Source organism: Myxocyprinus asiaticus, chromosome 27 (genome assembly GCF_019703515.2).
Source record: "Myxocyprinus asiaticus isolate MX2 ecotype Aquarium Trade chromosome 27, UBuf_Myxa_2, whole genome shotgun sequence".
Taxonomy (NCBI): domain Eukaryota; kingdom Metazoa; phylum Chordata; class Actinopteri; order Cypriniformes; family Catostomidae; genus Myxocyprinus; species Myxocyprinus asiaticus.
Window position 1 is genome coordinate 41,227,754 of NC_059370.1, and position 13,592 is coordinate 41,241,345.

Genomic DNA, 13,592 nt, shown 5'->3' on the forward strand with positions numbered 1-13,592 from the left:
GTGACAACTTCTAACGGTTAAAAGGGGAAACTTATGAATGGAACTTCCAATATCAGTACAATAGCCTAACGAATAGAATAGCCTTAAATAAAGTATAGTTGCCTAATGAAGAGTTTGCGACCTCTGATAAATTAGCCTAAATAACGCATTGAAAGCCAGATGTTCTGTACCAACGTATCAAATTACACAGGCAGCAAAGTTTAATTGCAGGTAGCGAATATAATGTGCATGGTGGGATACTGTAAGATGTCTCAGATTCGGAATGACACAAGAAATGCTGTTAGACACACAGACGTGCTTGAAGCAGCACTTTATTATATTTTTAAGAACAGATGACAGAAAAGCCATCTATGCACATGTCTGACACGCTGTTTGTTCGGAGGCGTGCAGTCTTGTGGAACACGCGTATGTAAAGGGTTCTCACTCTTTCTTTGTTTCAGTCTTCTGAAAATCTTTTGCAAGAATAGTATCGACTATGAGAATGCTGTAAATGACCTCAGACCATCTCAGCTCAGGAGGTGCTCTGAGTTCAGTTTGCTTTATTTCCACAGAGCAGTTCGTTGTGAACGCAACTCTGCAGGGTCACTTTATATATAGCCTATACATCTGTGATTAAATCATAAAATAATACAAAAACACGTTCACCTCGAACCATGATTTATATTTCAGTGATTTTTATCATTATAATTATTATGTTTACATTTAGAATATTTTTTAGATCTTAATTTTTATTAGTAATTTTCCGCCTGTTGCCATAGACGGATACTTGCGTGACGGTAAATGGAAAGGTGGTTATGATTTTTTTTCAACCACTTATTTTTTTCGTTTAGTTTGAAGTGCAATTTAAATTTAGAAATGTCTTTGGTTTAAGTTTTTAGTTCTTTAAATAAATGAATAGAATTTTCAATGCAAAAATCACTAAAGCAAGAATATTCATTGATCCCTCAGCTGGGGGGTTGACGATATAATTGGATATTGTGATATATATATATATATATATATATATATATATATATATATATATATATATATATATATATATATATATATATATATATATATATTATTTTTATTTATTTTTTTAAGTAAAAATATTGTGAACATATTTCTTGCATATCGCCCAACCCTGAGGGAACAAAACAAATGTATTCACACATTCAATTACCCTTCCGAAGCAGCTAAACTGGGTCCTGGGATGAAAGGTGATAAAACACCAACATTAAACCCGCAACAACCCACAATAAGTGATGTATTTGCCCGCACAATGAAATACCCGACGGGTAGCCCATGATGGGAAATAATGCATGGATGATGTAGGTTTGTTGCCAAAGAGACGTTGCCCTTCACAACTATTGAAAAGCCATCTTTCAAAAAGCTGAACAACACACATTTAAATTGCACATTTTTTTCAGTTTAATTTGAATTTTTAGTTAAAATAAATAAAAAAAAGTTCAAAGTTTGAAATCAAGCTGCCTTGCATTATTGTGTAGGCTATTGCTTAACTAAAATTACCCCATAGTACCACTTAACGTCCAACTAGTGGTAATACCGGTGTTAGTCAATTTGAACGTGAACACTGCACCGGTGTGAAAATTATGATATCGTGGCAAGTCTATTGGAGACTGTGTGTTTTTTAATGTTTCTGGGGAATGGCCCCATTCACTTCCATTGTACGTGCCTTCCTGTAACTGCAATATTTGCTTATTTAAAAAAAAAAAAAAAAAAAAAAAAAAAAGAGCAATTTTATTTCTATTGTTAATCAACATTATACCACAAATGCTGTCGATGGAGCTTAACTTGTATTGAACCCAGAACATTTATTCATGAAAGTAAATAGGGTCAGTTCTGATTTCATGTTTAACTGTGGAAAAGGGCTGCAAGATCAGTAGCACTAGAGGCGGTCGTAAACTGAGGAAGGCATGGGAAGATTCAGTCCTCTGCCAGCAATGGAATAATACAGTCTTTGCCAGAGCCACCGATCTCAGCACTGAATCTGAATATTTTCAGAAATCCTAATGAAATCAAAGCCTTGCCAACGTCAGCCATTTCCAAACCTTTTCTTCTCAATATACGAGAGCAAAACTCTCGCCGCTGAAGACGTGCACAGCATGAACAGTGACGCAGCATGCGTTTCTTTCTAACTAACCCCACAGAAATGAGTTTCCGATGGATACTCTCCGGCAAACATGAACATCTTCATGGTCAGAGCAGTCACGAATGGAGATGCATGTGATTACCACTAGCCTGCTGATTAATTCAGCCTAAATTGAGCTTCGCGCTCATGTTTTCATTCTGATGTTGGGCACTAGGCCACATTTCTGAGTCCATTTACAAGGTTTATAATCTCAAGAGCAATGAAAATTGATGGCACACTGCAGATTATTAAGAAGCCTTGTAAAAAGACGTTATTAGTCGAGCAGACCATTCTGGACGTCACGGGCAATGAAATACTCACATAATCAAAGAGAATGGTGGGGTTACTGTGGCTTAACTTCCCGATCTGCCGTCCTGAGGGCTTCACGTTCTCCTTAGTGAGTCGCCTAGGGAAGAAAATGATAAACAGAGAGTGAAAAGTTAAAATGAGTGAATTAGAACATGTGACGCGGGTGGACAGCAAATGAGAGAAAAGGGGACCATTTACAATACATGCTCTTCTCTTTTCATTAAGAGTAGCGACAGGCTGATATAAATCTACCTACCTACCTACCTACCTACCTACCTACCTACCTACCTACCTACCTACCTCTCTCTCTCTCTCTCTCTCTCTCTCTCTCTCTCTCTCTCTCTCTCTCTCTCTCTCTCTCTCTCTCTCTCTCTCTCTCTCTCTCTCTCTCTCTCTCTCTCTCTCTCATATATATATATATATATATATATATATATATATATATATATATATATATATATATATATATATATATATATATATATATATATACACACACACACATACACACACACACTAACTAGGTATGCTCCGATCAGGATTTTTACAGCAGATACCGATCACCGATCTTCTTGTCACCTGATCGGCCGATACCGATCCAGACACTGTTCATTTCACCTTTTATCAGGATTTCTGTCATAACTGGCTATATGTAAGCTTTCTGCACACTATCACATTTCTCTTCCCAGTAATATCACTTTGCCTAGTTTTTGCAGAAAAAAAAAAAAAAAAAGAAAAAAAAGGTAAAACGCTTATTAAAAAATGCTTTTAAACAAGTATAGGCTAACAAAATAGTCTCTATATTAAGATAGATAGCCCTATAAAAAAAAATGAAGCTTAGTGTCAAACTTAAGACAAACTGATAACCCACAGGTGCAATTAAACTTAATGTGACATTTTTGGTTACTGATTCATTGTCATTATTTCATAAATGTATTATTATTCCTTATTTTATTTCTATTTTATTTATGCATTATATTTAATACATTGTATTATGGTATCTTAATATTGTATAAAGTATTATATTTACAAATTCCTTCCCAGCCTTTTCATTTAGTTGGATGATTGTTTTAATAGTTAATTGTTCTCTTGTTGCTGCTTAAACTTTAATGAGGGGAACACACGCTCTCTCATGATGGCAAGAGATGAAAGGAAAGCGGAGAAAGAGCACATTTCTGTCCTCTACAGGTGCTACTATTGTTAATGCCGTTTAATCGGGAGATGTGTAATAAAGATGTTTGAATTACACCACATCTTGTAACTCGTGTTATTACTGAGATGTCTTTGCCCGGCGGAGACTGAGAAGCTGCCACCATGAAAGATAATAAGGACCATTTCACAGCTAGCTCTGTTTTCACTTTGCCTTGTGGCGTTTCAAACGCGACATTAACAGTACAGTACACACACTATTCATATTCACCATAGCTCTCCCACTGCATCATTCTTAACTGCTGAATAAAGTTTGTTGTCTTACAACACTATGCCAGTATTCCCCATACTCCGTGATTCCATGACAGTGCTGCAGAAGTCTTAAAAGTGCCGCGCATCTTTTGCTACTTGAGTGATCGGTTTATGCATTCGACCAAATTACTGATCACCAATCGAGTCATAAGACGTGAATATCAGCTGATACCGATAGGTGGCCGATCAATAGGAGCATCCCTAATACAAACAGGTAGTTCCTAAAGCTTGAATTGCTTCGATGGTAGGAATGTTCCTTATTACATTCCAAGGACATGATTAAATGTGTTCATTTTTGAACGTGTAACTTTATAATTAATAGTTCTAAATTAACACATTAAATCGCAGCGTTAATTGTTAAACACACATATTTAGATATCAGTAGAGGTTCATCGTATTGAAAATTGAATGGTGAGGCAAACATTCTGCCTAATAACTCCTTTTGTGTTACGCAAAAGAAAGAAAGTCATACTGGTTTGGAACAACATAAGGGTGAGTACATAATGACTGAATTAAGATGACCATCCAGTGTTGTGATTCTTGCATAGATTCCCATGTTGATGGTATGACATGTCTCCGCTATCTGTGAGAGTATTGGGGGAGTGGACACCGTCTCTGTTCTCGCTCATGTTTTATGTGTCTTAGCGCCTCTGCACCGATTTTTCATCACACATGCCAGCGGAAGCATGAGGGACTGTCTCACGTGAGGCGCACTGTTTCTCGGGTCGTTCTTTATAACGCTGTTAATTACTAGAGCAGGGGGAGTTGTGTTTTCAGCAGACCTGCAGGGCTGCTTTGTCTGAAATGTGGCACAAAAGGGCCAATTAAAAAGTCAATTAATAAAGTAGCTTGGGAAAACAATTGTGGAAGGCACCAAGCCAACACTGGCATTGTGGCGATACATTTGAGCTGGTGCGTAGAGCCGAAAGGGGCTGCGGACCACTCAGCCATGACGGTGTCATTGGTCTTAATAAGGGAGCCATGCATGCGTGCGTGCGTGCGTCTGTTCCAGAGTAGTCGCCACGTCACATCAGGTGGTCTAATTGGATTGCTTAACCTTCAGAGCAAAATGAACAAGCACTGATGCCACCATCTGATTCCCAGATGGCTGATAAAGCTCACATGGACCACAAAGAAGTCAGTTCCATAATTATATTTAGCAAACATGTACTTACAACAATGGTAGTTCTGATTGGATTAGCCGCATTCTAGGGATGTCCCAATACCATTTTTTGGAAACCATTTACACCATTCCTTTTTCAGTACCTGTTTTTTTTTTTTTTTCTCGTAATGTTGCAGTTTTTTTAAATACAATACTGTAAGACTGATGATTTTGAGGATGGCATGTTTATGTTTCAGCAACTTTTACTCAAAAGACAAAAAAAGAGGAGACATTTTTAGCTTTCACATTTAAAAAAAACAACAACCAATATGTAATGGCTGTCTATCAATAAGGATTATTTTGCAAATGTAAAGCATGCCATGGTCCAAATCACTGAGATCACATTTTTTCCCCATTCTGATGGTTGATGTGAACATTAACTGAAGCTCCTGACCCGTATCTGAAAGATTTTACGAAATGCACTGCTGCCACACGATTGGCTGATTAGATAATCGCATGTATGATTGTTGGTTCCAGACAGGTTGGTTTGAGTATTTCTGTAACTGCTGATCTCCTGGGATTTTCAAGCACAACAGTCTCTAGAATTTACTCCGAATGGTGCCAAAAACAATCCAGTGAGTGGCAGTTCTGTGGACTGAAACGCCTCTTTGATGAGAGAGGTCAACAGAGAATGACCAGACTGGTTTGAACTGACAAAGTCTATGGTATCTCATATAACCGTTCTGTATAACTGTAGTGGGAAGAACATAATCTCAGAATGCTATTCTGAGATGCAGGTTGGCGCTGTTTTGATGGCACGAGGGGGACCTACACAATATTAGGCAGGTGGTTTTAATGTTGTGGCTGATCGGTGTATATATATATATATATATATATATATATATATATATATATAAAACAAATAATGAGTCACGATTATAATGAATAGTTCTCACTTCCACTCTGGTCATATACTGTGCATTTTGGCACATGTAGCAAGTCACCCGGGTATTCCATGCATACAGAAATTGTGCATACTGTGCACTGTACACATACTGCATTCCAAGTATGACATTCTGAGCATACCCCATGTGTCTTCGAATACAATATAAAGGAAGCCGACGGCATTGAGCTCTGAGATGAAAGTCTAATGGACATTTCTGAGGCACACCGCTGAATGAATGAAGAGTTGCTCTTCATCAGTCTTTCAGCTTCAGTGCTCACAGATCCTCTGCAGCAGCACTGCAGTCAGTCTAACACACTCCATCACCTGCATCTCACACACACTGCACATATGTCTGTCTGCTCATCTCACAGTACACCACAAAACTGAGTCAATTTATCTAGAACAACTTTACCTAAATAATAATGTAAAAATAGTGCCCTTTTTAAATGTTTCATTACTTAAACATTTGGAGTTTATTAAATATTTAAAACAAATCTAAATGTCAAACCATTTAGATTCAACATTTAAATGAATTTTTTTTATTGTATAATTTCACAAATACAAAAACAAAAAAATATAAATATCCAAACTTGATTAAATAAGACATTTTTAATTTAAACCAATGTAAACATTAACCATCTAAAAAGTTAAATATACAGTATATCTGAAACCTAATATTCAAGCATAACCTCTAAATCTAAAATGTAAAATATAACCTGGTTAAACAAGAATAAATTCTAGATATAAATCTAAATATTAACTAAATCTAAAAAAGTGAAATATATCCAAAACGTAATGTTAAATAAATTCAAAATCTAAAAATAAATATAAAAGTTACCTAAAAAAGTCTAATATACTGTATATCCGAAACTTAATGTTAACATTTTTTATTTTAAATCTAAAAAAAATTGAAATGGTAACTAAATTTAAATGTAGATTTGAATTACATTTAAAATGTTAGTTATTTTAAATATTTATTAAATGATATTAAAATTGTATAAAAATAAGACATTTGGAAGCTGAACTGTTTAGAAATAAAATTATACATTTGGCAAAATTTTTTGACATTTTTTGTAGTGTGCTTTACAATCAGCATCCACACTAAAAAATTATTAATTCCCTTGTCACAGATCACATGGTCCCTATTAACGGGTGCAACAGTGTCCCTATTATAAAGGTGTTAAAATCAGTGAAGTAATTTGGTGATATCAGGTGTATAAAATCCACAATTATAAATAAAACTCCACATTAAATTAAGTGCATTTGTCAAGAACTAAGCTTAGTCTGAAATCAGATCACATTCATGAGTTTAGTATGTCAATTCAACAGTTGAAAACACAAAACTACTTAGCACGAGGTATAAACAGCACCAAATGAGATAGACTAGACTAAATGGTTGAGAGTGGTCTGACACACAAGAACTCGACTCAGCCCGTTTGACAGGCGACCTTGAGCTTCCCTCTCTTTCGCCCTAAATGCTTTTGACGTCTTTAACCTCAGCTCGTTCTCTGCTCGCTCCCTCTCCATCCAATTATCTGCCAAAATATCATCATTTATTCAACACACTTGAAAAGGAATCTAAGAATCAGATGCAGCCATTCTGCAAGCTCTTTCAAAGCACTCATCTATATGCACATACACACATACAGGGCAATATAAGCAGTGCTCAAGGGGATCTTACCTTGAAGTCATACAGTTCACTGGTCATGCAGTGTAACAACCTAATGCTACAAGACTGAGCAGTGGTACATTGCCTAAAGAACATGCCTGCAGTTATTAAAGGGGAAGTATAGTAAAAACGCCATTCTAAATCACTATAGCAAAACCTTTCGAGGCACACCTACCATAATCTGTGCTTTCATAGAAGCCGCAAGACTTCCAACTTGTGTGATTCCAACGTAATTTTTTTTCATTGCAGAATATCCAGTAAGTACTACACTAGCCACAATCCTGAGGCAAAATCCACCAATCAGAGAAGTGAACAGGAATAACAGCAATCTGTGGTGAGATTTTGGAGGCTGGCCAAGTAACATAAGCTAACACTTGGTCCCTTAAAGAGATAGTTCACCCAACAATGAAAATTCTCTCATCATTTACTCACCCTCATGCCATGTCAGATGTGTATGACTTTCTTTCTTCTGCAGAACATAAATTAAGATTTTTAAAGAATTTCAGCTCTGTAGGTCCATACAATGAAAGTGAATTGTGACTAACTCAGAAGGTCCAAAGAGGACATAAAAGCAGCATAACGTAATCCATATGTCTCCAGTGGTTAAATCCATGTCTTCAGAAGCTACATGATAGGTGTGGGTGAGAAACAGATCAATATCTTAGACATTTTTTGCTATCAATCTCCACCTTTGACCAGCACCAACCAGTAGGTGGCTGAATGTGAAAGTCTCTTCCACATTAAGTGAAAGTGTAGATTTTCAGTAAACAGGACTTAAATATTGATCTGTTTCTCACCTACATTTATCATATCACTTCAAAAGATGTGGATTTAACCACTGGAGTCTTATGGATTACTTTTATGCTGCCTTTATGTGCTTTTTGGATCTTCAAAGTTCTGGTCACTATTCACGTACACTGCAAAGAACAACAGAGTTGAAATCTTTTATAAATCTTGGTTTGTGTTTTGCATAAGTCAGTCAGTCATACACATCTGGGAGGGAATGAGGGTGAGCAAATGATGAGAGAATTTTCATTTCTGGGTGAACTATTCCTTTAAGGTTAAAGTATACTTCGGACGTAGGTGTTGCTGATCTGAACACGCACAGTATGTATGACGCAGAATTCGTCTGCTCGGACTGTTTGCATGTGAAGGTCCTGCAGCGAGCTTTGATGTCAATGGTGACTGGTTACGTCGCATTGACGCCAAACCTGATTCAACACGTCTAAGGTGTAAAATATAAATGGATATGGACAGTGGAGCTTTCGATTTTCAAAGAATGACTTTCAGATTGTTTAAGAGGACTTAAAAAATAGAGCACATGTGATATGAACTATATTCATGGGGCTTTTTTTCGTCATTTTGGAGCTTGATGGCCACAGTCCCCACTCACTTTTACTAAATGGAAAACTAAAACCAGGTTATTCAACAAAAATTCCCTTTTTGGGCTTCATAAAAAAAAGAAGTTCTGGTTTGGATCAACATGACTGAGTAAATGACTGAATTTTAACTTTTAATTCAATTCCTTTAAGTAATAGACTTACTTCATGATGTATTTGGCTCTGTCTATTGTCTGAGCCTTGATCTTCACCAGAAGTGGATGATTGCCATACGTCTCATTCTTCCACTGCCCATACAGCCGATACCTAATTAAACGAAACAGAGATTCATGTTTAAGGGAACACAAATATCTACAATGCATTCCTGAAAATGCTTTTTACAGTTTTTGTCAACCGCTTTGGCTCGTTTTTTTAAACAGTCTTAACATTCTGAAAAATAGGAAATTAAAATCTGGTGTGAACAAGAAACTAATTGTTCAGAGATATGAACTTATTTTTATTTTACTTTTTTGGAATTTTTCCCCTTTTTCACCCAATTTGGAATGCCCAATTCCCAATGTGCTTTTAAGTCCTCGTGCTCACGTAGTGATTCGCCTCAATCCGGGTGACGGAGGACGAATCTCAGTTGCCTCCATGTCTGAGACAGTCAATCTTATCACGTGGCTTGTCGAGCGCGTTGCCACGGAGACATAGCGCGTGAGGAAGCTTCATGCCATCCACCGCGGCATCCACGCTCAACTCACCACGCGCCCCACTGAGAACAAACCACATTATAGCGGCCACGAGGCAGTTACCCCGTGTGACTCTACCCTCCCTAGCAACCGGGCCAATTTGGTTGCTTAGGAGACCTGGAGGGGTGGTAGCCAGTGACTTTACCACTGAGCTACCCAGGCCCCCCAGAGATATGAACTTATTGTTTTGGAGAAAAAAAAAATATATATATTTTCATTCGAGAATTGAGCCAAAGCAATTGAGAAAAACTGTAAAGTGTTTATTTGTGCATATGGGGGCACTAACCTCCAGGAATATAGAAACATTATGAGTGAACAGTGATTGTAGTATATAGTATGTAGTATATAGTAGTGGTAAACACAGCCTCATTTTTCAGCTGGTATATGAGCATACGCAACAATCATTTCAATGTGTGACTCTCTGATGAGCAGACAGTACCTGAACTGGTACGGGAAGAGTCTGAAGAAGCCCCACAGCTCCTCTGACATGCAGGCATTGCACTCCATGAGCGAGAGAGACGGCAACAGCACCTGATCAGCAATACTGAGAAAACAGCTCAGCAGAGGGCCCTGACAGATAGACAAAGAGACAGACAGAGATCCATTACTTCATGAGCTCTTAAGACCCAAACACATCTGCACTACAGGAGAGATGCTTTATAATATACAATATTGAGTTGCACTAGAGTTTCACTTCTAGGTGTTTTAGATCATTCATTACAGCATTGTTTCATTTATGAGAGTTTATATTAATCAATATGATATCTTGCTGACATGGAATGCCTCAATCGTTTTAGCAAATTAAATTTTAGAACATCAATGCGCTAAAGAAACCTTATTTGGCCAAGAACATAAAATATCATACTATAAAATATTTACATTTAAATGTAAGGGCTGGGTATTGATCCGATTATTATTATAGATTCTGATTCATTTGGGTGTGTTTTAGTTATAGAAAATGTCTCTCAACTGATGCTATTAATTATTCAGGAGAACTTCTAACTTGCTACAATACGAAAATACTAATTTGACCAATTTTATTTATTCAGAATTTTGGTCATATTTGAGCTTTAAAAAAAAAAGTCTTAAATTGCATATTATAATCGCATATGTATATTCTTTGTTTATTGTTTACATGCATAATGTGTACGATATACAAGTATTTACATTGATATGTAGACAAAGTGCAAAAAAAGAATATAGGCAGTTCAGTGAGTGTCTTGAAGTGTTTCGCTTGAGCACATATTAACAAGAGTGGTGTCTATTGGGTTCTTTACCGCATCCATGCTATGTGTGATTAAAACTAAAATGTTCTCTTTTTTCCGTTGCCGTTATTGATCAACAACTGACTCTAAAGAACAGAAAGGGTATTAAAAGAGACATTAATAAATGACAAATGGATTGCATTGACCTCGTCTTTGGACACACAAAACCAAACTTTTACTCTCAACACGCAGTGAAAGGATCTTAGTGCTGAACTTGTTAGCTATGCTACTAAATTTCTTGCAAAGAGAAACATTAAAAACTACCAGACAGTGGCTAATCAGACATTTTTTAGTCCCATAGTATGAAATTTGGTTGCATATGCCAGTGATTTGCTCACATTGCAGAGAGTTGTGCATAGAGTAAAAGGTCAATCTTAGGATTTTACGAATCGATATCAGAAAATCTAGATTTTTACCCAGCCCTATTCAACCCTTATTTTGCAACACGGAAGCAAACAAGCGGCTGCGTTTCCGGCAAGTGTGACGAAGTTCAGCTGTCATTGACCGCAATCTAAATAACTAGAAGGAAAATAAGACCAGAATTTTGTGATATGGGCTTATAAAACCATTACACAACCACAGGATGTACAGCAGAACAATATGCCAATGTCGGACCATTTTCTAACATCAGCATTTAAAGTAAAAGACTAAGTAGATCATTCACTTGTTGCTGTGTTGTATTGGAAAAAGACAATAATAAAATCTGCTTCTTACTTTACTGACTTACTTTACTGATGATGCAGTTTCTTTTTTTTTTTTTTTTTACCCAATTTGGAATGCCCAATTCCCAATGCGCTTTTAAGTCCTCGTGGCCGCGTAGTGATTCGCCTCAATCCAGGTGGCGGAGGACAAATCGCAGCTGCCTGCGTGCCTGAGACAGTCAACCCGCACATCTTATCACGTAGCTTGTTGAGGGCGTTGCCACGGAGACATAGCGAGTGTGGAGGCTTCACACCATCCACCGCGGCATCCACGCTCAACTCACCACGCGCCCCACCGAGAACGAACCACATTATAGCGACCACGAGGAGGTTACCCCATGTGACTCTACCCTCCCTAGTCACTCAGCACACCCTGGGATTCGAACTAGCGAACCCCAGAGGTGGTAGCCAGCGTCTTTTTACCACTGAGCTACCCAGGCCCCCATTGACGTTGCTGTTTCTTAATGTCTCCATGCAAACCTCCATTCATATTTATCAGTAAAATCTTCAATGTAGCCTTTATTGCCAAAGGCGATCAGCGCATTAACTCTCATTCATTCTGACTGTGCAACAGTGATGAAATGATGGGAAAATGTGATAAATGGAAAAATTATTTGTGCTACAAACCAATGTGTTTATGAAAATAATGATTCATGATAATAACATGATGACATATATTGCCAGCCTGCAATATAAAGAAACAATGTAGTATTTTTGTATCATTAAAATAGCTAGAAGTGGTTTATCCCGGAAGAAGTCCACATTCAAGGTGAATAAATGGCAGCGCCCCAGTCACGCTGAAAAATAAGGTGGATTTAATGTTAAGGCCATTTATTCATGACATCATTTTGTAGGCGAACCTGGAAGGCTAATTTACCATTGGCTCCCTCAGGAATTTCTGATGAGTTCTTTAGACAAGCAGTTCTGTTTCATTCCTCCTGACCGTCAGAGGCAGTGCTTAAGCACTAGTGTATTATCGCAGCGCCAGCTAGATCGGTCGAGAGCATATACCAACAAAGCCACATAGTGACATAAGCTGAGTTTCGAGGATAACAGCCACATTACTCAGCGTTCAGACTCTTTCGCTTTCTCGCCTGATAGAGAAAGGTCATTATTCTTCGTGTGATTCCGCACTGTCAAAAACAGCTTACGAGAGCAGCAAAGTATTGTCCTTGCCTTTTGGATTGTCACCGTTTGGTGAGTTTTTTATTTCATTGGATATATTTTCACGATCTGTCTAACACTTTGTGCTTCGCATTGCTATCCGGTGGCTAGCGTTTACCGCGCTGATAAGTTGGCGGTCCCCCGCTAACTTAGTTATCTTAATCTTAATACGGATTTTTGCGGTACGCTGTGCCCCTCGGTGCAATCCGCTGGCTAGTTAACAGAGTGTGGATTTATTCTTTTACATTTTTCTGTGAGCATTCTTTGCTTTCGATTCTATCCGGAGGAATTGGATTACTTTTTGTTCAACATCACAGTATCTCTCCCAGGCTATTTACCGCTCTGCTCGTCTTAGCCTTACGGTTCTATCCGGGGGTGTTTTGTTACCGAAGTGATCATGGCTCACGGTTATATTGCCACTGGTGTCCCACTGACATGTAAGCCTGTTGGGGCAGGATGCGCTCTCTCACGGGTGGCCGAACTGCCTACTTTATGCATTTCCTCCTATTCCACTGTTGTGGGAGACATTACACTTACTGAGCAACCACAGGGTGCTTCGTGCAGCACCCCGATGGCCAGCCAGGCCTTGGTTTCCCATACTTCTTAGACTACTGGAGGGCAGACCATGGCAGCTTCCACTCTGGAAAGATCTGCTTTCGCAGATGGACGGTAGTGTTTGGCACCCGGATCCAGCCCATCTGCAGCTTTGGGTTTGGCCTCTGGGTCCAACCCTCTTCTAACTGATTGTGAACCTGCTGTTGTTCATACTA

General features: G+C 38.1%; 1 protein-coding gene across 2 annotated transcripts in view; it reads right to left on the minus strand.

Moving 5' to 3' along the window:
- Nucleotides 1-13,592, minus strand: part of LOC127417554 (THO complex subunit 2-like) — a 95,169-nt gene that overhangs the window by 43,726 nt on the left and 37,851 nt on the right. For both annotated transcript variants that reach the window (XM_051657550.1, XM_051657549.1), the window contains exons 14-16: nt 10,132-10,262; nt 9,166-9,267; nt 2,456-2,540 (exon numbers count right to left, since the gene is read on the minus strand). In XM_051657550.1, coding sequence (XP_051513510.1) covers nt 2,456-2,540; nt 9,166-9,267; nt 10,132-10,262 — 318 coding nt within the window. The remainder of the gene's footprint in view (nt 1-2,455; nt 2,541-9,165; nt 9,268-10,131; nt 10,263-13,592) is intronic.